Source organism: Oenanthe melanoleuca, chromosome 8 (assembly GCF_029582105.1).
Source record: "Oenanthe melanoleuca isolate GR-GAL-2019-014 chromosome 8, OMel1.0, whole genome shotgun sequence".
In the NCBI taxonomy this organism is placed as follows: Eukaryota; Metazoa; Chordata; class Aves; order Passeriformes; family Muscicapidae; genus Oenanthe; species Oenanthe melanoleuca.
The window spans coordinates 532,526-557,396 of record NC_079342.1 but is presented as its reverse complement, the minus strand read 5'-3'; the positions used below and the strand labels follow the sequence as shown (position 1 = coordinate 557,396).

Here is a 24,871-nt window from a genome sequence, read left to right as displayed (position 1 = left end):
ATATTTCTTAATATTTCTAAATATTTCTTGATATTTCTTAATATTTCTTAATATTTCTGAATATTCTTTAATATTTCTAAATATTTCTTAATGTTTCTTGATACTCCTTAATATTCCTTAATATTTCTTAATATTTCTTAATATTTCTTAATATTTCTTGACCCAGGATTCAGGAGACACAAGGAGCTGAAAATGTCACTGCAGCCACTGAGGGGAATAATTTACCCCTGGATAAATTGAATTTTCCTGAGAGGCAGAGGCTGCAGGGGGAGGGAGGGATGCTCCCAGAGCATCTCCAGGGCTGGGAAGGGATTCCAGAGTGGCTGGAGCTTGGACAGGACCCTAAATATCCTCAGGGAAGGAGAAATCCCTGCCATGGCCCCACCCCAGTGCCTCTAACCTCTCCTTTCTCCCAGTCTGGGGATTATTGCACCTAATCCCAATGTTTTACACCAGCCAGCACTGGTGGAAATATTTACCACACCCTCAGCACAGATAGGATTATATCCAGACATCTGAACAGAAAGGAACAAAGTGATATTATATCAGTATCTGTAATTAATACAAGAGATTAGGAGAAGTGCTATGCTGGAACACACCAACCAGCATTTCCCAGCAGCCAGGGCTGCATTAACCAGAAATAATTACAAGCTTTAGTGCTGATGCTGTGCAGACAAAAGCACAGACCCCTTCAGGTTGTCTGAATAAGCAAGACTAATTCTGTTAAATGGATTATGCAGGGAGATGTTAATAAACATTTCATTTAACCATATTCAGGTTAATCATTTGCTAAAGGAAAGCCTTAATAAATTGGATTTTTTTAATTTTTTTTTTGGTGCAACACTTGGAATATACAGAGAAGGAATAAACTACCTCAAGGTCAAAGGGAGAAGTGGAACAGATCAGTGAGGAGGAGGAGGAGGAGACCCTGCTGGAGGCTGTGCCAGGTGGAAACTGGGATTAAACTGGGCTTTGGACACCATGGAAACACCTGGGAAATACTGGGGATTCCAGGGGTGGGGAAATGCCTCTGGATGTGGGCACTGGGAATTTTAGGGATGTGGGGATTTTGGGGAAGGGGAAACACCTCTGGATGTGGATACTCAAAGGTTCTCTCCAGTCTGGCATTCCCCTGTCCCTGGCATGGTTTAAAAAAATCCATCTTGTGCTGGGGTCAGTGCTGGGGTCAGTTTTGGGGTCAGTTTTGGGGTCAGTGCTGTGTCCCTCAGGACAAAAGGGCTGGAGCGTGTCCAGGGCAGGGAATGGATCTGGGAAGGGGCTGGAGAATCCCTGAGGGGATGGGAAGGGGCTGGAGAATCCCTGAGGAGATGGGAAGGGGCTGGAGAATCCCTGAGGAGATGGGAAGGGGCTGGAGAATCCCTGAGGGGATGGGAGAGGGATGGAGAATCCCTGAGGGGATGGGAAGGGGCTGGAGAATCCCTGAGGGGATGGGAGAGGGATGGAGAATCCCTGAGGGGATGGGAAGGGGCTGGAGAATCCCTGAGGAGATGGGAAGGGGCTGGAGAATCCCTGAGGGGATGGGAAGGGGCTGGAGAATCCCTGAGGGGATGGGAAGGGGCTCAGGCTGGAGAACAGGAGGCTCAGGGGGAATTTCTGGCTCTGCACAATCCCTGCCAGGAGGGGACACTGGGGGGATTTGGGATCTGGGAACAGCTCAGGCTGGACCAGGGGAGGTTTAAATGGGATTTTAGGGAAATTCCACCCTGGAAATCTGGCACAGCTGCTCAGGGCAGGGCTGTGGGCAGGATAAAGGAAGTGCCAGGTGCTCAGCAGAAGGGTTTTATCATGCTGTGGGGTGGGAGTGCTGGCAGCAGGATTCAGCTGAGCCCAGAAGAGTGATGGGGTTGATAAGGGAGGGGAGTTATCAGGGCCTGTCCACCAGCATCCACACAGGGCTGCTGGCAGGGCAGGAGCTGCAAAAATGAAACGCTGATTTGTCCCTATCCCAAATTTAAAATGAATAAAAAAGCACTCTATGAGTCTTAAAATGGGAAAATGGGGACTGAAATATGATTGTTAGAGCTGCAGAAGCAAAAATCAGCTGTTTGTTGTGCTGAAAATCTAAAAGTTAGTATTTTAAACACTTGAGACCTGCCACCAGCAATGTCTTAAAGTGAAATATTATCCCAGCACTCAGAAAATGAGACAGAAGTGTTTCCTCTTTCAGTCCTGAGCCCCCAGCTGGGATGTGCCCTGTGTCTAATTCAAAACTGATCTTGGTGCTGATTTTGGCTGAGGTAAAATACAGAATGTGATGTTTGCAGGTTGGAAAATAGAGTCAAGCCACGAGCACAGGGTAACCACGGCACCAGCTGTGGAATTGTGAACTGTGGGATCTCTGCCTGGGTTTGGGGTTCCCTGGCTGTGGAATTGTGAACTGTGGGATCTCTGCCTGGGTTTGGGGTTCCCTGGCTGTGGAATTGTGAACTGTGGGATCTCTGCCTGGGTTTGGGCTTCCCTGGCTGTGGAATTGTGAACTGTGGGATCTTTTCCTGGGTTTGGGGTTCCCTGGCTGTGGAATTGTGAACTGTGGGATCTCTGCCTGGGTTTGGGGTTCCCTGGCTGTGGAATTGTGAACTGTGGGATCTCTGCCTGGGTTTGGGGCTCCCTGGCTGTGGAATTGTGAACTGTGGGATCTCTGCCTGGGTTTGGGGTTCCCTGGCTGTGGGAGGCTGTCCAGGGGGGCAGAAGGAGACACACGTCCCTCCCTGCCCTGCAGAGTCACCTTTCCCTGACAAATAACTCACAATAACACTGTGAACAGCCCCAGACTCATCTCAGGCTGCTGAAAATACACCCAGCACTGGGCACAGGGAATGGGTTCCCAGAGGATGGGTGGGATTTGGGATGGAATTCCAGATTTGCTGTGGCTGCCCCTGATCCCTGCAGTGCCCCAGGCCAGGCTGGACATGGGGCTGGGACACCCTGGGGCAGGGGAGGTGTCCCTGCCATGGCACTGGGTGATCTCTGCAGTCCCTCCCAGCCCAAACCAGTCCAGGATCCTCCTGGCTACCCCCGAACCAGAATCAGAACCAGAGTCAGGATCAGAATCAGGATCAGAATCAGGATCAGAATCAGAGTCAGAGTCAGAATCAGAATCGGGATCAGGATCAGAATCAGAATCAGAGTCAGAATCAGCATCAGAATCAGAACCAGAGTCTGTGTGAGAACCAGAGTCAGAACCAGAATCAGAATTAGAACCAGAATCAGGATCAGAATCAGAATCAGAATCAGAACCACAATCAGAATCAGGATCAGAATCAGAATCAGAACCAGAATCAGAACCAGAATCAGGATCAGAACTAGAGTCAGAATCAGGATCGGAATCAGGATGAGAACCAGAGTTAGAACCAGAATCAGAATCAGAACCAGAATCAGGATCAGAATCTGAACCAGAATCAGGATCAGGATCAGGATCAGGATCAGAACCAGAGTCAGAGCTGCCCTGACAGTGCAGGACAAGCTTTAGTGGCAGCTCCAGGATCAGCCCCTGTTTTCAACCTTCCCTCAGGTGTTTCTCCAATGGGATTTCATTCAGACAAACAGAAACACCTTCCCTGAAACCCTGCACGGAGCAGAATCCCTCGAGTGCCCTGATGGGATGAATGAAGTGGGAGCTGAGCACGGGGAGTTCAGTGTAACAGGATGAAACAGCAGAGCCCTGACTTGGATCCTGCTGCAAGGAACATTTCACAATCCCGAGTATTTATGAGGGAAATTACTGTGAGGGAGCAGAAATTTGGCTTTATATATCATCCTTTATCCTCCAGTCCCGTTTCTTTGAGAGGCTGAGGAGTGCAGTGCTGTGGAAATGGAACATCTCTGGGGAGCCCTGGAGCCATGGAGGGGAACAGCCCTGAGGAATGAGCTGGCCTGGGACATTCTTCCCATTCCCATTCCCATTATTCCCATTATTCCCATAATTCCCATTATCCCCATTATTCCCATTATTCCCATTCCCATTATTCCCATTCCTATCCCATTCCCATTCCCATTATTCCCATTATTCCCATTATTCCCATTATTCCCGTTATTCCCGTTATTCCCGTTATTCCCATTATTCCCATGATTCCCATTCCTATCCCATTCCTATCCCATTCCCATTCCTATCCCATTCCCATTCCCATTCCCATTCCCATTCCCATTCTCATTATTCCCATTATTCCCATTATTCCCATTATTCCCATTATTCCCACTATTCCCACTATTCCCATTATTCCATTATTCCCATTATTCCCATTCCTATCCCATTCCCATTCCCATTCCCATTCCCATTCCCATTCCCATTATTCTCATTATTCCCATTATTCCCATTATTCCCATTATTCCCATTCCTATCCCATTCCTATCCCATTCCCATTCCCATTATTCCCATTATTCCCATTATTCCCATTATTCCCATTATTCCCATTATTCCCATTCCCATCCCATTCCCATTCCCATTCCCATTCCCATTCCCATTCCCATTCCCATTCCCATTATTCCCACTATTCCCATTATTCCCACTATTCCCACTATTCCCACTATTCCCATTATTCCCATTATTCCCACTATTCCCATTATTCCATTATTCCCATTCCCACAGTTTCCCACCCAGGATGTCCCTCAGGGAAGGAGGAGCAGGAAGAGCCAAGCCCTGGGGCTCTCCATGAGGGATATTCCCACACCAGGGGATGGGGGAGGTTTGGAGGAGCCCCCCAGGATCCCAGCTGGATAAATCCCCTGTTCCCAGCGGGATGGGCAGCACAGCCATGGCAGATCCTGCTGGCAGCCTGCAATAACTGCTTCCCTGACAATGTGGCTCTCATTTGTAAGTGTCACATTGGAGACAAGGAAAAGCATTTTAATGTGACAGAAAAATTTGACTTGGGAGCTAATTACTTTCATCCGAGAGAATTTTTGGCTCATCTGCATACTTGACAATTATTTACAGCTCACATTGGTAATTAGAGGTTGGGTCTAGTGCTGAAATATTGCAAATGGGTTTGGAGACATTTGCTGATCCTCCTAACTTTGAGAGGAAATGAATTTATTAGTAGTTAATATGTAAAATATTTGTACTTCTGACCTTTTGTTAAACATTCTTCCTATATTTTAGATGATTGGTTGTCAGGGCCGTTTTTCTCCAAGTGATGTGTGACATTGTAAATAAGCTCTCGAATTAAGCAGCACATTAAATCTCCGTGTTCAGTGGCAACCTTTGATCGTTCTCATATATCAGGGAGACTTTGTTGGTTCTGCTGTGCTGAGGCAGTGTCATACAGCGGCGTGAATGATCATTTTTTACACTCAACTTTCCAATTTCTGCACGGTTTCCACATCATTCTTGTGCTCTTGACAAAAGATGTGGAGTCGAGCAGGTTGGAATATGATTTCTCTCTTTTTCCTTTTTTATTTTATTTTTTTTTTTTTTTTTGTGTGCAAGGATGGAAGTTTTTTGGCTGGAAGTGCTGGTAGCCTTTCAGCAAATCTCCCACTGAGGTGACTGGCAGATGATTTCTAAGATGTGGGGTTTATTCAGATTTCTGTTGATTTTCCTAAGCATTTCTGGTGGGTTCCTCTTGGTCATGTTTCTGCCTAGTGCATGTATTCCTCTCTTTTAATAGGAACATTAAAACCCCATAATCCATGGAAATTTATTCCCAAACTGTGCCAATAGCCAAGGAATTAACCAGCAATGATTAGAAGAAGGTGGGGGATGAAATAAGCAACCAAGTCCAGCTGTTTGCTAATTCCAGATGTTACAGTCACAACAGCTCAGGGTGGGCAGGGGAGGCTCAGGGTGACACCAGCAGGAGTTTCCCCAGGGAAAGGGAGCTCAGGGATTGGAAATGCCCAGGGAGGGTTGGATCCCCATCCCTGGAGGTGTCCCAGCAATTCCTGGAGCTGGCACTGAGAGCTCTGGGCTGGGGACTGGGGACAGGACCCATCAGGGACTGGGCTCGTGCTCTGGGGGGGCTTTTCCAGCCTCGGTGGATTTGGGGCTGAGCTCTGTGAGCTGTGCCCTCTCCCAGCTCTGCCCTGTTGTCCTGGGCTGCAGTACAGGATGTGAAATGTGAATTCTGTCCCATCTGTTACCCCAGCTGGGGCAGTGCCCCTGATCTCCTGGCACACATTATCTGCTCATGGGCCATCTTTAAACCAGCTGGGCAATCATCTTTATCTTCCCACAGCCCATCCTCCCTCCAGGAGATATCTCCTGTTCATGGCCACTGAGTCCCAGGGCATGGCTGATAAAATTCCATCATCCCACTGGGAGATGCTCCAGCCAGGGGAGGAGCCAAGCCTTTCCTACCCAGATAAAAACTGACATTTGGGACACCAAGGAACCTTCTTTCCACTGGATTCCAGAGGAAAACCAGACCTTTGCACATCATCCCTGGAGCTTCAGAGGAAACTGCACCTTCTCCAGGAGCACTGCTCCAGCTGAACCACATCTGCCCCTGCAGGAGGATGCAGCCACCATTGAATGGGACTGTGCCAACACCCTGACTGACTGACGGGTGTCAGCTTGGATTCTGACTCTGGCAGGGCTGGGATTGTTCTGTGTAATACTGCATTTCTAGTTTAATTTTCCTAGTCAAGAACTGTTATTCCAATTCCCATCTCTTTGCCTGAGAGCCCCTTAATTTCAAAATTACAATAATTTGGAGGGAGGGGGTTTACATTCTCCATTTTTTTGCCTTTATTGGCAACCACCTGTCCTCCAAACCAGGACAATGTCACCCTGGTGTCACCCTGCTCCCTGGCAGTGCCACCTTCCTCCCGCAGCATCCCCGCTCGTGAGGGATGATTGCAATTTCCACGGGGCTGTGTCTGCAAGGAGCAAACATCCCTCAGCACAGCCTGAGCTGTTTGCTCTGCAGAGCCAGGAGCGTTTGTCTGCAGCCCCTGACGTGACATTAACTATTCATGGAAGTCCCGAGTGTTCAAACGCTGCCCGAGTGAAATTGTTGCTACTTTTCAACTTGATTGAGATCCTGCCCCGGCCAGGCTGAGCTGCAGCTCTGCACACTCAGGGATGCAGGAGCTGCTGGGGCTGGCAGCCAGCCGTGCCCTGGGCTCCCACCAGAGCTCTGGGGACTCAGAGCCTGGAGATTTTGGTGATTTGTCACCTGAACTGTTTGTCACCTGCAGCTGGGGCTCCCTGGGGCGGCTGCAGGGTGGGAGGGGATCCATCCCCATCGCTGGCCCTGCTGAGGGATCCTTTCTTAGGATGGGCAGACCCTGGAGCCCAGAGCAGCTCTGGATCCCTGCAGTGCCCAAGGCCAGGCTGGACACGGGGCTTGGAGCAGCCTGGGACAGTGGGAGGGTCCCTGCCATGGCAGGGGTGGCTCTGGGTTCATTTAAGGTCCCTCCCGACCCAAACCATCCTGTGATCCTGTGATTCTGTGACTCTGTGACTCTGTGGTTCTTTAATTCTGTGATTCTATGATTCTGGGATTCTGGCATTGATTCTGTGATTGGTTCTGTAATTCTGTGATTGATTCTGTGATCCTGTGATTGATTCTGTGATTCTATGATTCTGTGATCCTGTGATTAATTCTGTGATTCTGTGATTGATTCTATGATCCTAGTTTTCTGTGGTCCTGTAATTCTGTAATTCTGTGATTCTGTGATTGATTCTGTGATCCTGTGATTGATTCTGTGATTCTATGATTCTGTAATTCTGTGATTCTGTGATTGATTCTGTAATTCTGTGATTGATTCTGTGATCCTGTGATTGATTCTGTGATCCTGGGTTTCTGTGACCCTGTAATTCTATAATTCTTTGATTCTGTGATTGATTCTGTAATTCTGTGATTGATCCTGTGATCCTGTGATTGATTCTGTGATCCTGTAATTCTATAATTCTGTGATTCTGTGATTGATTCTGTGATTCTCTGATTGATTCTGTGATCCTGTGGTTGATTCTCTGATTCTGTGATTCCATTATTCCATTCACCTTCCATCACTGCTCCCCAGGATGAATTATTTGGGGAAGCAGCAGCAGCTGATTTGCCATCAGGAGGACTCTGAGCTCTTGCAGCTGCCTGTGGCTGAGAGGGAATTACCCCCCCACTTCCAGAGTAATTTGGGGTTGGATTTCTGCTGGGGGTCCCTTCCCAGAGCCCCTCACCCCCTGCCTGCTGCTCTGCAGCTTTCCTGCTGCTGGGGGATTTTCATCAGGAAGCTTTTCCTGCCCCAGCCTTCCCCACTCGCTTTTCAGATTAATCCTGAGGATTTTGGAGACATTATGGCTCAGCTTTGCATATGTTATTACACAGAAGAGAGGTAAAAAAACCCTGATAGCTGAGATTTTCCAAAGCTGACTGGGAGTTTTAGACATGCAGGTTCTGTTAAGAGTCAAGCCTTTGAAAATCTCTGTCAATTAGTTCAGTATTTTGGGGACAGAGATGGATGCCTTAAATCTGGCTCTGAAAACCTTTCTGGGTGGTTCTGGGAGCTCATTCTGAGTATTTTTGGGGGCTCACCCTGGATGGTTTTGGGGGCTCAGTCTGGTTATTTTTGGGGGCTCGTTCTGGGTATTTTTGGGGGCTCATCCTGGGTGGTTTTGGGAGCTCATCCTGAGTATTTTTGGGAGCTCATCCTGGGTGGTTTTGGGGGCTCATCCTGGGTGGTTTTGGGAGCTCATCCTGAGTATTTTTGGGAGCTCATCCTGGGTGGTTTTGGAGGCTCATTCTGGGTATTTTTGGGAGCTCATTCTCGATGGTTTTGGGGGCTCATTCTCGATGGTTTTGGGGGCTCGTTCTGGATGGTTTTGGGAGCTCATCCTGGGTGGTTTTGGGGGCTCGTTCTGGGTGGTTTTGGGAGCTTGTTCTAGGTATTTTTGGGGGCTCATCCTGGGTGGTTTTGGGAGCTGGTTCTGGGTGGTTTTGGGGCTGCTACTCATCCACTGAGTTCATCTTCCCCTGCCTCATTCCAGGAGCTTTTTCTTATGGAAATATCTGACTCAGCAGCTGGAAACGGGGAAAATGTTTTGCACAACTTCCATCCTGATGAAAAGCCTCTTTAAAATTTTCAGTCAGATGGCTCCACGCTGTTCTGTGGATTCAGAGGCTCTGCTAAAATCTTCCTGAAAACCCTGAACAGGAGCAGGTGCCAGGGATAAAGGAATATTTATTTAATTGTTCAGAGCTGCTGCTTGAACCTGACACAACCCGGCTCTTGGAAGGATGAGAACCTGGCTCAGCCATCGTGTTCCTGCCTACAAATTTTGGTGCTGTTCTCTTTAACCCTGAGAGCCTCTTGGAAAAACCCACACTCAGCCTTTCAGTTGCCTGGTGACATGTTAAGAGCTCGTCTGGAAAGCTGAAAAAAGGACAAAGCCCAGCTTAAAATCCACCTCAGCAGACTGGGGCTTTTTGTGGTGAGGGAAAGGCAAAGATGCAGCTTTGAAACATCAGCTCAGAGTAGGGGAATGGCTGATCCTGTCTCATCCTGGGATGTTGTTTTCCATCCTGGCTGGAAATATTGTTGGCAACGCCATCAAAATGTCCATGTTGCACAGATAATCTAAATGCAGCTGGCACGGAACTGAAATTTCCATTTGGTGCGAAATTCAGACAGGGAAAAGACAAAAAAAAGAAGTGTTGCCTGGAATGAGATGGGGAGCCTGGAAGGAAGCCAATGTATTTTTTTTTTTTTTCCCCACTCAAAACTCAACAGGCCTTTATTTGAATTTCTTTAAAACTGACATATTCATGGAGTTTTCAAACAGGCTTTTTCTGACAAGTCCCCTAATCCCCCAAGCTTCCCTCCCTCAGCAGCCCAAGTTTGTCAGATCCTTCCCTGCCAGCTGTAGCTGGAGGCTCCTCCATGTCCCACACGGAGCTGGGCCCTCCCTGAATTTATGGATGCACAGCCCCACATCCATCTGAAATCTCTGCACATGGCCACCCCTCTCATCGAGATGGAAATATGCATATTTATTCCTGTACAGCTCCTGTAGCCAGCCAGTTCTGGCTGATCAAACCTTCTCTTGAAACATATCCTTCTGTGATAAATAAAAACAGGGACTGCTCTCTTCCTGCTGGTGAATCACTTTCTGGAATCTCCTGCTTGTCTTCCCTCGCTCAGAGCTCTCAATCTCTCAGGGAAGGTGGAAGTAGGTTGGGTGAAGAAATGGGATGTATAAAGAAATAGGTTGTGTGAAGAAACAGGATGTATAAAAAATAGGATGTATAAAGAAATGGGTTGTGTGGAAAAATAGAAATAGGTTGTATAAATCTATTTATTGTATAAAGAAACCTATATTTTGGATAAAGACACCTGTATCTTGTATAAAGAAACCTGTATCTTTATAAAGGAACCTGTACCTTGTATAAAGACACCTGTATTTTGTATATAGAAACCTGTATCTTTTATAAAGACACCTGTATCTTTTATAAAGAAACCTGTATCTTGTATAAAGGAAACTGTATCTTTTATAAAGAAACCTGTATCTTGTACAAAGGAACCTGTATCTTGTATAAAGGAACCTGTATTTTGTATAAAGGAACCTGTATTTTGTATATAGAAACCTGTATCTTTTATAAAGACACCTGTATCTTTTATAAAGAAACCTGTATCTTGTATAAAGGAAACTGTATCTTTTATAAAGAAACCTGTATCTTGTACAAAGGAACCTGTATCTTGTACAAAGGAACCTGTATTTTGTATAAAGACACCTGTATTTTGTATAAAGAGACCTGTATTTTGGATAAAGACACCTGTATCTTGTATAAATGAACCTGTATTTTGTACAAAGGACAAGGAACAGCTGGAGCTGTGCCAGGGGAGGTTTGGGCTGGATTTTGGGACAGGTTCTTCCCCCAGGTGCTGGCACTGCCCAGGTCCCCAGGGAATGCTCCCAGCCCATGGATCCCAATGGTCCCAGAGCTCCAGGAGGGTTTGGACAGCAATCCAGGGTGGGATTTTGGGGTCTCTGATGATCCTTGGGTCCCTTCCAGCTCAGGACATTCCCCAATTCCATGAATATCAGTGTTTTAAACCCCATTAGCTGTGGGAGCTGCACTGGGCAGAGCCCTCCCAAGGCTCCCACACACAGCACAGCCCTGAAATGCTGATCCCACCTCCAAAACCTGGATCCTGGGCAGGGTGAGCATCCCTCAGGAGCTGCAGCAGCTCCCCCCTCCTCACAGCCCCCAGAAGCCAGTTCACACCTGGCCCTGCTTTTTTTTGAAATGTGAAATTCCAGCCAAGTGATCGATGTGTGAGCCTGTAAAATATTCAGGATTCTCAGAGCAGCTTCTCCTCCTAAGTGGGCTGCTCATATTCGTGGGAAAACTCATTAATATTGAAATCCCCACCGACAGAAGGCTTGTAGGCAATACAGCATCAGGGGGAAAACATCCTTGTATTTTACAAGGGAATCAATGGGCTAAAAAAGAGCCAGCTCTGCTCCTATTTTTCAGCTGATAGAAAGCAGCTCTCTTGATATTAAATAATGCATCCCTTCAGCAGGCAGTGAATAAAGTGATTTGGTGTGTTCAAACATTCTGCAGGCTCTGAATGTCACTGAGCACACCCTGAGACGCTGGTTCAGCCCAGGCAGGAGTGTTTGCCTCGGTCCAGCAGGGCTGGTTTGCAAACACAGGCGATTTCCCAGGGCATGGAATTCCCACAGGGACACAGAACCAGCGGTGCAGGTGCAGGGAGAGACAGAGCCCAGCTCTGCCTGGCACAGGAGCCACAGGAATTCCCACCTGCCTGTGCTCTGGAATGCCCAGCTCTGGGCATGGAGAAGCTTTAATGCATTGGGATTTTCCAGATAGTCACCTGCTTGATGCCAAATATCAGCAAGAACTGACAGCTCTATGTCTGTTTTCTGTCTCCTGGGGCAGAAGAAGCTCTGGGGTGGGTCCTGGAGGTGATTCCCATCAGCTGATGGACATTGGCTTCCCTCCCAGCTTTGGGAGGAAACAGAGGGGCCACCAAGCACCAACAGCTCTTAGGACAAGCCCACACCTGCTCCTGGCAGGATTTAGGAGTTAAATTTGCCATGATGCAGGGTCTGTACCCCAGATCTGGGTCGCTTTTGCACTCCATTAGTGCTCTGGGAGGAGGAGGAGGAGCTGGCCGGGGGTGATGAAGCACAGCTGGCTCTGCCTCTTGCCCCAGAGTTTCCTGCAGAACCCTCCAGCTGCTTTCCTCACCAGCAGGCAGAACCAACAGGAGGAGCCCTGCAAATCCCAAAATGCAGAGTCCAGCCCTGCAGATCCTCCTTGCACAGAACCCCCGATTGATTCAAACGGGATCTGCACGGGGAGGGAGCGCTGGAGGGGCTGGCGTGCTGCCCGAGAAGCGAGCAGAGCCTGCTGGAAACCAGGACATTATCTGGTGCTCTGGCACGTTAAACGTGTTGGATATGCAGAAAGGCAGAGCAGGGAGCAGCCACCGAAGCTCAAGGAGTTGTCCAACCTGCCCAAGTGCTCATTTAAACGCACGCTTTTGTTCCCGAGAAAATTAAATAACTCGAGGTCCTTCTCTCCCCGGCTCCAATTTTTACACAAGTGCCTCATAAGATGTGAAATCATTAATTAAAGAAGATTCCTCAATTATTCTCTCTGACCTGCCACAGTTACTTGTTTAGTCAGCGTTAAGAATTCAGCAACATCTTCAAAGGTTTTTGGAGATGCCACCTGTGAGCTAATTAGGCTGAAGGAAGAAAGATTTGTAAGGAGCTGCAGCTCCTGGTGCTGGCTGACAACAGATACCAGCCCTGGCCCCAGTTCTGTGACTTTTTTTGCAGCTAATTCCACATGCTTGAAGCATGTGGCTTCAAATTAGGAAAAGTAAATCCCCAAAGGCGCGGAGGGCTCTCAAACACGGCGTGGCTTTGCATGAATTAAAAATGGGGAAAAAAAAAAAAAAATAAAAAAAAAAATAAAAATTGAAAGTGTCTTAAATGTTTTGTCCTCCTGTTGGGAACTGGGTACTGGAAGTTCTCCAGGGTTTCTAAAGGTTTTTCACTTTCTACAGAGTGATTTCCAGGCTGGGTCTGCAAGGAGGATCCAGGGGAGCTCCAGCAGTGGAGTGGAACGTGGAACAGCCTGCCAGTGGTTTCCCCTCATTTTTGGGAGAGCTTTGTCCCCCGGCTCTCCCTCCAGACCTGCAGCCTGACTCGCTCTGGGGTCTCTCACAGCCCTAGAAAGGCACTGAAACCCTGCCAAGGACCCGTGTCCTGCCAGCAGCAGGGCACGAGCCCTGGGGCTGCCTGGAGTGCCAAAGGATGGTGGCAATTAGCTAATTAAGCCCTGATTGAGCAGGAAGGAGGCTGAGGCTCCTCTGAGTGCTGAGACACGAGGCTGAGATGGGTTCCTGCAGGAGGGAGTGGGGCAGGCACAGACCCAGAGGAGCTCTGGCCAAAACCTCCCAGGAGGAATTAAACAAAGTCAGAAATGTTGGCGCTGCTGGTGGCAGGGGCTGGAATGGGATTTTAAGGTCCCTTCCAGCCCGAAGCATTCTGTGATTGATGATAAATGGGATTTTACCATCACAGGTCACCAGGTTTGTGCCGTGTCCCAGCCCAGCCTCCACTGCTGGTGCTGCAGCACACGAGGGGCTCAGCTCCCCTCACTGGGGAGATTTTCCTTGCCCCTGCAGCTGAATAACTTGGAACACCAGTGCTGGCATTTCCCAGTGTTTGCCAGGCTGAAATTAGCCAAGTGGAGGGACCATCACAGTGTTACTTAATGATGGAAGGCAAACAGAACAGCTCAGTGCAGTGTCACTGCTGCTACCAGGGCTCATTTCCAGACTCAATAATAAATTTTGAGTCTTTAAACCCTCCTCCCCTTCTCCGTTGTCTTTCAGCTGAACAGATGTTGGTTTTCAACTGCAAACCGAGCTCACAGTGCTTTCCTGGGTAATTTAAAGTTGCATTTGCTCATGTAGTTTCATAACTGTTGCAACTTTGATGACTGCCAGATTTTAATTCTGTTGTGTTCAGGGTTTTCATGTTCTCAATGTCATGTTGGGAAGCAGCCCTCTCTCTTTAGCACAATGTTTTCAGAATTGAGAGAGGGGTCGTTACTGAAGGACTCCATTCCTTCCCACTGCCCCATCTCCATCCTGCTCCCCAAAATAAGATTTTTTACATTACATAAATGCACATAATCCTGCTCACTTGGTGCAAGTTTCTGCAGACAAGGATTCAAACCCATCTCTGTGTTCCTTGAGCAGCAGTTTTGGAAAGTGAGGAATGACTGTGACTCTGTTGGAGCACTCACTCACTCTGAGATTAAACCCAGAAATGTGGCTGCAGCCCATTCCAGCTGCACATCCCAGCATTATCCCTCCTTCCCTGGCCAGGGCTTGGGCAGGATCAGGAATTTTCCAGGAATTCCAAACCAGAGTTAGCACACAGAGCGAGGGTCTCCTGTCGCCACCGACTCTTCCTCCTTCCCTGAGCTCCAAAAACAATTCCCAGCTTATTTTAAACTGTGTGCTAGTCCAGAGCAGCTGTGGGAAATCCCAAGGACAGGCACTTCCCTAGCAAGCTCAGTCCCCCCTCCTGTGCCCTGGGTTTGGGTGGGGGCTGCTCCTGCAGGCACAGGAAAATCTCTGCCCCAGAGGAGATGGACACAGGACAATCTCTGTCCCAAAGGAGATGGACACAGGAAAATCTCTGCCCCAAGGGAGATGGACACAGGGAAATCTCTGCCCCAGAGGAGATGGACACAGGACAATCTCTGTCCCAGAGGGGATGGACACAGGAAAATCTCTGCCCCAAAGCAGATGGACACAGGAAAATCTCTGTCCCAAGGGAGATGGACACAGGAAAACCTCTGTCCCAAAGGAGATGGACACAGGAAAATCTCTGTCCCAGAGGAGATGGACACAGGACAATCTCTGTCCCAAAGGAGATGGACACAGGAAAATCTCTGTCCTAAAGCAGATGGACACAGGACAACCTCTGCCCCAAAGGAGATGGACACAGGACAATCTCTGCCCCAAAGGAGATGGACACAGGACAATCTCTGTCCCAAAGGAGATGGACACAGGAAAATCTCTGCCCCAAAGCAGATGGACACAGGAAAATCTCTGCCCCAGAGGAGATGGACACAGGACAATCTCTGTCCCAAAGGAGATGGACACAGGAAAATCTCTGTCCTAAAGCAGATGGACACAGGACAGTCTCTGTCCCAGAGGAGATGGACACAGGAAAATCTCTGTCCTAAAGGAGATGGACACAGGAGAATCTCTGCCCCAAGGGAGATGGACACAGGGCAATCTCTGCCCCAAAGGAGATGGACACAGGGCACAGGCTCTGCCCTGGAGGACAAGGAGAGCTTTGGGAAGCTCCCTGGGGTCTGGGGAAGGCAGGGAGGCAACACCTCTGCCCTGCAGGAACACTGGAGCTCCTTCCTGAGCTCTTTAATTAAAGCACTGCAGATTTAAACCCTTGTCTCCCTGCTCCTGTAGCTCTGGGGTTTTCTGCTCCTGGTTTTCCTTCTGCAGCCCTTGGTTTAATCACCTCACTCAGTTTGATCACCTCACTTGGTTTAATCACCTCACTTGGTTTAATCACCTCACTTGGTTTAATCACTTCCCTTTCTGTGGCTTTCTGGTCCAGTCCTTCCAATCTTTCCATCTCAGTTAGAAAATAAAAGTCCACACCTGGTGATGGTTTTGCCAGAGGAATGTTCTGCTTGTTTGTGTCTCCTGGATGGGATTTTGGGAAGGAATTGTTCCTTGGGAGGGGCTGGCACAGGGTGCCAGAGCAGCTGTGGCTGCCCCTGGATCCCTGGCAGTGCCCAAGGCCAGGCTGGACATGGGACAGTGGGAGGTGTCCCATGGCTGGGGTTGGAATGAAATGGGATTTAACCAGCCCAAACCAGTCTGGGATTCTGTGACCAGCTCCCCTGAGGGAGGAAATTCCTGCTGGGGAACAGCAACAGCAAATCCCCAGTAAAATGTGGAAAATGAGGATGCACCACGACACCCAGGACCTGAGAACAGCTGGCAGGCACAGGGAGCTCAAACACCTCCAGCTCCCTCAAACACCCCCTGGCACCTCACAGCAGCTCCTGGCTCCATCCCACAGACAGAGGAATCTGCCAATCCTCAGAACAACATCCACATTTGCAACAACACCAGCAAGGATTTGGAGGGGAGGAGGCTCCAGAGCAGGGAATTGCTCACAGGAAGCAGTGCCCTGCACACCCACCAGGGACAGGGATGCAGGAGAGGCTGCTCAGAACAGGGAGGAAAGGACAAGACACGAAGCCTGGAGGGGAGACACACCAATGGGAGCACAAGGACAAGGGACAGGCCAGCACTACCACGACACAGCTGCCAGGGCCAGCCCCAGGCACTGATGGCAATGGGACCCTGCTGCAGGGGATACTGACCTGGGCTCGAGACACCACTAGAGGTAGTAGGCTCAATAATTTCTACAAAAAGGGAAAAAAAAAAGAAAAAAAAAAAAAAAGAAAAAAAAGAGAACATTTGGGAGTTAATCACACGTGGAAGACAAGTACAGAATGAGACAGCAAACAGTCATGCAAGAGACAGCACAGTTCAACCTGGAGGGGCTGGGACAGAGCTCGGTGCTGGAGCTGCACCCTGCACTGCCCTGAGCTGGGGGTGTGCTCACCATCAGAACTGCCTGATTTACAGTCTGTGCTCACCATCAGAACTGAGCTGATTTGGGGTTTGTGCTCATCCTCAGCACTGCCCTGAGCTGGGGGTGCGCTCACCATCAGAACTGAACTGAGCTGGGGTTTGTGATCTGGGATTTGTGCTCATCCTCAGCACTGCCTGATTTGGGGTTTGTGATCTGGAGTTTGTGCTCATCCTCAGCCCTGCCCTTTCTGCAGTTTGTGCTCACCATCAGCACTGCCTGATCTGGAGTTTGTCTTCACCATCAGCACTGAACTGATTTACAGTCTGTGCTCACCATCATCACTGAACTGATCTGGGGTTTGTGCTCATCCTCAGCCCTGCCCTGATTTGGGGTTTGTGTTCACCATCAGCATTGCCTGATTTACAGTTTGTGTTCACCATCAGCCCTGCCCTGATCTGGGGTTTGTGCTCACCATCAGCACTGAACTGATCTGGGGTTTGTGCTCATCCTCAGCCCTGCCCTTTCTGCACTTTGTGCTCACCATCAGCACCACCACACTCCCACCAGGACAAGCTTTTTGCCCTCTCCAGCTCCAAAGCATTTTTTTTCCAGGGAGGTGAAACCTGGCTAAGAAAAGGGTTTTGTTCACTTCATTGAAGGCAATTTCCTCCCATGAATATCAGTCAAGGCGACAATTTTGAACAAAGAATGTTCTAAAGCAATAGTTTTGTGCTTGGGTGAACTTTTAAGAAGGCACATCTTTTTAATTATTGAAGCCTTTCCAGAAGAAAACATTTCTCCGAAACATCAAACCCATTTGGAAGTTGTTTACTTCCCCCAGGGCCACCAATACAAACAGGCAAAGTTAAGAGAAGACACACTTCTCCTGCATCCAGCCTAATGAAACAATCACCTGTGGCTTTTCATTATAATTTGACTTTAGAATTCATTATTCTGGGCCTTTTTATTAGCTTTGAATAGCGCTATGCAGAATGAAATACCGCTCCCAATTAATCTTGCACGGAAGCAAGCTCCCATCTCAATGCAGCAATTCAATATCCTCATAAAAAAGGTTTAACAGAATTACCCAGCTCAAAAGATCATTGACCATATCTTGACTATAACAAGAAACTAATGAAAAAAAAAAAAAAAATGGGCAGTAGTTGACAATGTGCAGGGAATGGCTGAGCACACACCAGCTCCTGGTCAATTCTGGTTTTTTTTTTTTGTTTTTTTTTTTTCCACCTACAATTGTTTTTAATACTGTGCAAACACCAGTGCCAAGAGAAGCAGCAGACAAATATTTCCCCAGATAAAAAGTTTTGGAGTTTCTTCACCCGACTGTTAAAGTTCTGCTAATGCAGATGGATGTTTCCAGCCTTAAAACCAATTATTGAACAAACACACCCTGGGTGCTGACGAACCCAAATCACGTTTTAAAGGCAAAATGGAGTTTGAGCTGTGTTACACTTTTAATTGGCATTAAAATCCCTGGAGCTGGTGACACCCTCAGCATGAAAAGGGTTTCAGGTGCTGAGGTTTCCCATTTTGCAGGAGCAAAATTGCCCAGGAATGCAGAAATATGTGAGACAGCAGGTTGATTTCAGTGATGGCTGAGTTTTAAGAAAATGAGGAGTTTGTAATATTGGTGTGGGTTGGGAAAGGGGGAGAGAACCACGAGGATGCATTAGTGGGGTTTGCATGGCCCTGCTGAAAACCCCAAATCTGCTTTCTCAGAATAGGGAAATCAGCATGGGGGAAATAGAAATTCAACATGAGGGAAAAGGGAAAAACTCCATGAGGAAAAGGGAAAAACTCCATAAGGAAAAGGGAAATTAAACATGAGGAAAAAGGGAAATTCAACATGAGGGAAAAGGGAAATTCAGCATGAGGGAAAAGGGAAATTCAACATGAAGAAAAGGGAAATTCAGCATGAGGGAAAAGGAAATTCAACATGAGGGAAATAGAAATTCAACATGAGGGAAAGGGAAGTTCAGCCCAAGGGAAAAGGGAAATACAACATGAGGGAAAATGGAAATAACACAAGGGAAATAGAAATTCAACATGAGGGAAAAGGGAAACAACACGAGGGAAAAGGAAATTCAACATGAGGGAAATAGAAATTCAACATGAGGGAAAAGGGAAATTCAACATGAGGGATAAAGAAAACTCCAAGAGGAAAAGGGAAATTCAACATGATGGAAAAGGGAAACTCATCACAGCAAATGCTCCCACCCCAAACCATTCCCCTGGGGAAGGAGTTTATTCCCTGCAAGGAGCAGCCCTGACTTCAGCAGGAGAAACAGGAACTGGGCTTGAGCAAGAGACTGAGAGAAAACAAAATCCCACAGAGGTTTCCTCAATTTTTGTATTTCAATGGCTGTTTTACAGGTGTGACCATAATTTGATTTAGTGCTCCTTAGCATGTTCTGAGCAATTTCAGCTTCTCCTCAGGGATAATTCTTAGCTTGGCTCAAATGTGCTGTGCAATGATGACAGAAGTTATTTTTCTGGCTACTTTGAGTTAACAGCATCTTTTTCTTGGGAATTTAGGAGCCAATCCATGTGACTGTGGCTTCCTAGGAAAGGAGAAGTTCCTCTTGCTGCAGATGAACACCATTTTTTCCCAACCATCAGTAAAATTAACACACTCAGGGAGTACAATATTTCATTAAAAAGCAAAATACCCTCCCCAAACCAGCAGGGAGGTGCTGGGATCGTGTCTCCCTGGGAAACATCAGATCTAGACTTAATTATAGGTGCTTAAGGTAGCATAAAGTCACAGAATCCTGGCAGCACTGGGGCTGGGAGCCAAGGCAGTGATTTCATGTATTATTCTTGCAAAAAATCTCATTTTAAAAGGCATTATTAGATCAAGGCATTGGAGAGACGGATCTATTTTGAGTTTTGAGTTTCTAAAACTCTTTGCAAATCTTTATTCATGGAGCTGTTCAGGTCTGTGGAGAGCAAACAAAACCAGCTGGTTTTGCAGAAGCACGCTAGGCTGGTTCATTCAAATTAAAATTTATTAATGAGTCCTTGGGAGCAGGGGGGTGTGGGCAGGAGTGCTGCAGCTCCCTGGGACCCCATCCTGCAGAACCAGGGCTGCTGGTCTGATGGAAAGCCACGGATTCCTGAGCCATTTCTGAGCCTGAACTGGGGAATTCTCCTGGACTTGGTTCCCCAAGCAGAGCAAGAGCAGTGGTTCTGCAGAGACACCTCCTCTGGGCAGCCAAACCCAGCCAAACCCAGCTCAAGCCCAGCCAAACTCAGCCAAACCCAGCTCAAACCCAGCTCAAACCCAGCCAAACCCAGCCAAACCCGGCTCAAACCCAGTACAAAACCAGCCAAGCCCAGCCAAACCCAGCCTAACACAGCCAAACCCAGCCAAACCCAGCCCAAACCAGCTCAAACCCAGCCAAACCCAGCCAAACCCAGCTCAAACCCAGCTCAAACCCAGCCCACAAACCCAGCCAAACCCAGCTCAAAACCAGCTCAAACCCAGCTCAAACCCAGCTCAAACCCAGTCAAACCCAACCAAAAACCCAGCACCAAAAACCCAGCCAAACCCAGCCAAACCCAGTACAAACCCAGCCAAACCCAGCCAAACCCAGTACAAACCCAGCCAAACCCAGCCAAACCCAGCCAAACCCAGCTCAAACCCAGCCAAACCCAGCTCAAACCCAGCCAAACCCAGCCAAACCCAGCCAAACCCAGCCAAGCCCAGCTCAAACCCAGCTCAAACCCAGCCAAACCCAGCCAAACCCAGTACAAACCCAGCCAAACCCAGCTCAAACCCAGCCAAACCCAGCTCAAACCCAGCTCAAACCCAGCCAAACCCAGCCAAACCCAGCTCAAAACCAGTACAAACCCAGCTCAAACCCAGCCAAAACCAGCTCAAACCCAGCTAAACCCAGCCAAACCCAGCCAAACCCAGCTCAAACCCAGTCAAACCCAACCAAACCCAGCTCAAACCCAGCTCAAACCCAGCACAAACCCAGCCAAACCCAGCTCAAACCCAGTACAAACCCAGCCAAACCCAGCTCAAACCCAGCACAAACCCAGCCAAACCCAGCTCAAACCCAGCCAAACCCAGCTCAAACCCAGCCAAACCCAGCCAAACCCAGCCAAACCCAGCCCAAACCCAGCTCAAACCCAGCCAAGCCCAGCTCAAACCCAGCCAAACCCAGCTCAAAACCAGTACAAACCCAGCCAAACCCAGCCCAAACCCAGCACAAACCCAGACAAACCCAGCCCAAACCCAGTACAAACCCAGCCAAACCCAGTACAAACCCAGCCAAACCCAGCTCAAACCCAGCTCAAACCCAGACAAACCCAGCTCAAACCCAGTACAAACCCAGCCAAACCCAGCTCAAAACCAGCTACAACCCAGCCAAACCCAGCTCAAACCCAGCCAAACCCAGCCAAACCAGCTCAAGCCCAGCTCAAACCCAGCTCAAACCCAGCTCAAACACAGCCAAACCCAGCTCAAACCCAGCCAAACCCAGCTCAAACCCAGTACAAACCCAGCTCAAACCCAGCTCAAACCCAGCCAAACCCAGTACAAACCCAGCCAAACCCAGCTCAAACCCAGCCCAAACCCAGCTCAAACCCAGCCAAACCCAGCCAAACCCAGCCAAACCCAGCCAAACCCAGTACAAACCCAGCTCAAACCCAGCTCAAACCCAGCCAAACCCAGTACAAACCCAGCCAAACCCAGCCAAACCCAGCTCAAACCCAGCCCAAACCCAGCGCAAACCCAGCTCAAACCCAGCTCAAACCCAGCCAAACCCAGCTCAAACCCAGCTCAAACCCAGCCAAACCCAGCTCAAACCCAGTACAAACCCAGCCAAACCCAGCCAAACCCAGCTCAAAACCAGCTACAACCCAGCCAAACCCAGCTCAAACCCGTACAAACCCAGCCAAACCCATACAAACCCAGCCAAACCCAGCTCAAACCCAGCCAAACCCAGCCAAACACAGCACAAACACAGCCAAACCCAGCTCAAACCCAGCCAAACCCAGCTCAAACCCAGCGCAAACCCAGCCAAACCCAGTACAAACCCAGCGCAAAACCCAGCCAAGCCCAGCTCAAACCCAGCCAAACCCAGCTCAAACACAGCCAAACACAGCCAAACCCATCAAAACCCAGCCCAAAAACCCAGCCAAACCCAGCTCAAACCCAGCCAAACCCAGCCAAACCCAGCTCAAACCCAGTACAAACCCAGCTCAAACCCAGCCAAACCCAGCCAAACCCAGTACCAAAAACCCAGCCCAAACCCAGCTCAAACCCAGCCAAACCCAGTACAAACCCAGCCAAACCCAGTACAAACCCAGCCCAAACCCAGTACAAACCCAGCCAAACCCAGCCCAAACCCAGCCCAAACCCAGCCCAAACCCAGCCAAACCCAGTACAAACCCAGCCAAACCCAGCTCAAACCCAGCCAAACCCAGTACAAACACAGCCAAACCCAGCCCAAACCCAGCTCAAACCCAGCCAAACCCAGCCAAACCCAGCCCAAACCCAGCCCAAACCCAGCCAAACCCAGTACAAACCCAGCTCAAACCCAGTACAAACCCAGTACAAACCCAGCTCAAACCCAGCCAAACCCAGCTCAAACCCAGTACAAACCCAGCTCAAACCCAGTACAAACCCAGTACAAACCCAGCTCAAACCCAGCTCAAACCCAGCCCAAACCCAGCCAAGTCCAGCTCAAACCCAGCTCAAACCCAGTACAAACCCAGCCAAACCCAGCTCAAACCCAGCTCAAGCCCAGTACAAACCCAGCTCAAACCCAGATCAAACCCAGATCGAACCCAGCTCAAACCCAGCTCAAGCCCAGTTCAAACCCAGCCCAAACCCAGCCAAACCCAGCCAAACCCAGCCAAACCCAGCCAAACTCAGCCCAAACCCAGCTCAAACCCAGTACAAACCCAGCCCAAACCCAGCTCAAACCCAGCCAAACCCAGCTCAAAACCAGTACAAACCCAGCCAAACCCAGTACAAACCCAGCTCAAGCCCAGTACAAACCCAGCCAAACCCAGCTCAAACCCAGCTCAAACCCAGTACAAACCCAGCCCAAACCCAGCCCAAACCCAGCCAAGTCCAGCTCAAACCCAGCTCAAACCCAGCTCAAACCCAGCTCAGCTCAAGCCCAGCTCAAGCCCAGTTCAAACCCAGTTCAAACCCAGCTCAAACCCAGCTCAAGCCCAGCCCAAGCCCAGCTCAAAGCAGAGCTTTAGCTCAGGCTGGGCTCAGGAATGTAAACCCAGGGACGTTCTGGGATACTGCACAACATCCCTGGCTGCCAAACAGACCCGGGGATTTCTGCCCAGCTCTGAATCCTCCAGCCCTGAGCGACTTCCTGGCCTGAACTGTCACTGAACTGTCACTGAATTGTCACTGAATTGTCACTGAACTGTCACTGAATTGTCACTGAATTGTCACTGAATTGTCACTGAATTGTGAATTTTCACTCCTGTCCAAACCAAACCCTGGGAAACGCTCTGGCAGGTGCTGGTGTGGCAGGTGGGGAAGGGGAAATGGGGCTGCAGGGGTCTCCAGCACCTCGTGGGAGGGAGTAAAGCCCCATGTGCTCCTTAAAACCGGTTTTTGGAGGGGGTGGTGAGCTGGATCTAAGGCTGGGAATAACCCAGAGGGGCAGCAGCTGGGTGGGGTTAAATGGAGGGGGAGAATAAAGCCCAGGATTTGTAGCTCAGCTCTAATCCTCAGAAGGGAAAGCTCTGGAGGATGCAAGCACTGCAGGCAGCTGGGCCAAGGAGGTGAGGTTAAATGTCAAGGACGTTCAGAACTGCCTGTTACCAAAAGCACAAGATTGGATCTAGAAATCCCTTTCTGATCCCAGGATCAGAGCTGCAGAGAAAACCTCTTATCGAAATGGGAAAGCACCCCATGAAAGGCTCCCCAGCACAAGGAGGCAAATTACAGGGAACAAAAGGAGAAAAGGGAAAAGCCAGAGCAGCAGCTGAGAGAGGAACCAGCACAAACCCGAGGGAAGGCACTCCCTGACCCCAGAGTCATTAAGGCTGGAGGAGACCTCCAAAACCAAGTCCAAGTTAAACACCACCATGTCCTCTAAACTACAGAGTGAGGGAATAAATGAGGGGGAAACAAGAGCCCCTCTGCTCACAGGGAAATTCAGCATGGACCCAAAGCTATTTTCGTCTCCGTTTTATCACAGGCTGTTCTGCATAAAAACATGGAAATGGAAATTGCCAGAGCAAAGTCAAAGCAAAATTCAATCAGCTCAGGAGGCTGAGGTCAGAGGGATTTAAATATGTTTGCACATAAAATTGTCAAAACAACAGTAAATTCCTGAGCAGGGGAGGACAGCAGGGCTGAGAATTACAGATGTGTTGGAGGAGGGCAGGACCCACAGCTGCAGCTTCCTGACATCCAAGGCTCGGCAAAAATATGAGCTGGGAGCTGCTATTAGAGCATCCAGCAGGTAAAAACAAGCAAGTAAATAAACCCTGGCTCCTAGTTCAGCACGGGTCAATTACCTGGAATTATTTGCCCAGCAGATCTTGTGTGTGGTCAGGAAGGCAGCGATTCACCAGCCCCTGTTTGCCCCAGCAAAGGGAGCAAACCCAGGGCAGATTCCTTCAGAAATCCGGGGGGGATTTCTCTCCAGGCTGAAATGAAGCCCAGCTCCTGCGAGGAGAAAACTCCTCACAAAGGTGAATTTGGGCAGGGATTGCCCGAGGGAGCTGAGGAGGGACCAGGCTCAGCCTCTCCAGGTTTCCCTCCCCAGGAGAAGGCAGCAAAAGAGCAGAGAGTGATTTCAGCCTGTGCCTGCAGGAGAGGAGAGCCTCTGCTCCCAAATGGTGCCTGAAGTTCGAGTTTTATATTTCCAGATTCTGCACTGCATTGGTGTATAACTCTGAATTTCATATAAAGTTCATGTACAAGTTCTCCTCCCAGCTCAGTCACACAAAATGAAAATTTCCAGCCCCAGAACCAAGGACACGCTGCAGCTCCAGCCCCAAAAGTGCAACCAGAGAGAACGGAGGAGAGAATCTGGGAGGGTGGGAGTGCAGAGCCTGGAGCTGGGATTGGACAGTGAACCCCAAGGTGGGAATGGACCCAAACTGATAAAAGTGTGAGAATTCATGACTTGGGTGGAGCCACAGCCGGGCTCTTGCACTGCCCACGGTGAATCCTTGGAAGGGTTTTAGTAAATCCCTGCTTTATTTAATTCTGTCCAGCCTCTCCCCACACATCCATCCCCACGGGATTTCCATCACCACCGTGCC

At 49.0% G+C, this 24,871-nt stretch overlaps 1 protein-coding gene across 4 annotated transcripts in view; it reads right to left on the bottom strand.

The window, feature by feature from the left end:
• NEGR1 (neuronal growth regulator 1) overlaps positions 1-24,871 on the bottom strand; it is a 176,406-nt gene that overhangs the window by 7,681 nt on the left and 143,854 nt on the right. The window contains exon 7 of one of the 4 annotated variants that reach the window (XM_056497840.1): positions 16,380-16,421. The exons of the other annotated variants lie outside the window; for them this stretch is intronic. Coding sequence (XP_056353815.1) covers positions 16,380-16,421 — 42 coding nt within the window. The remainder of the gene's footprint in view (positions 1-16,379; positions 16,422-24,871) is intronic. 4 annotated transcript variants of the gene reach the window in all.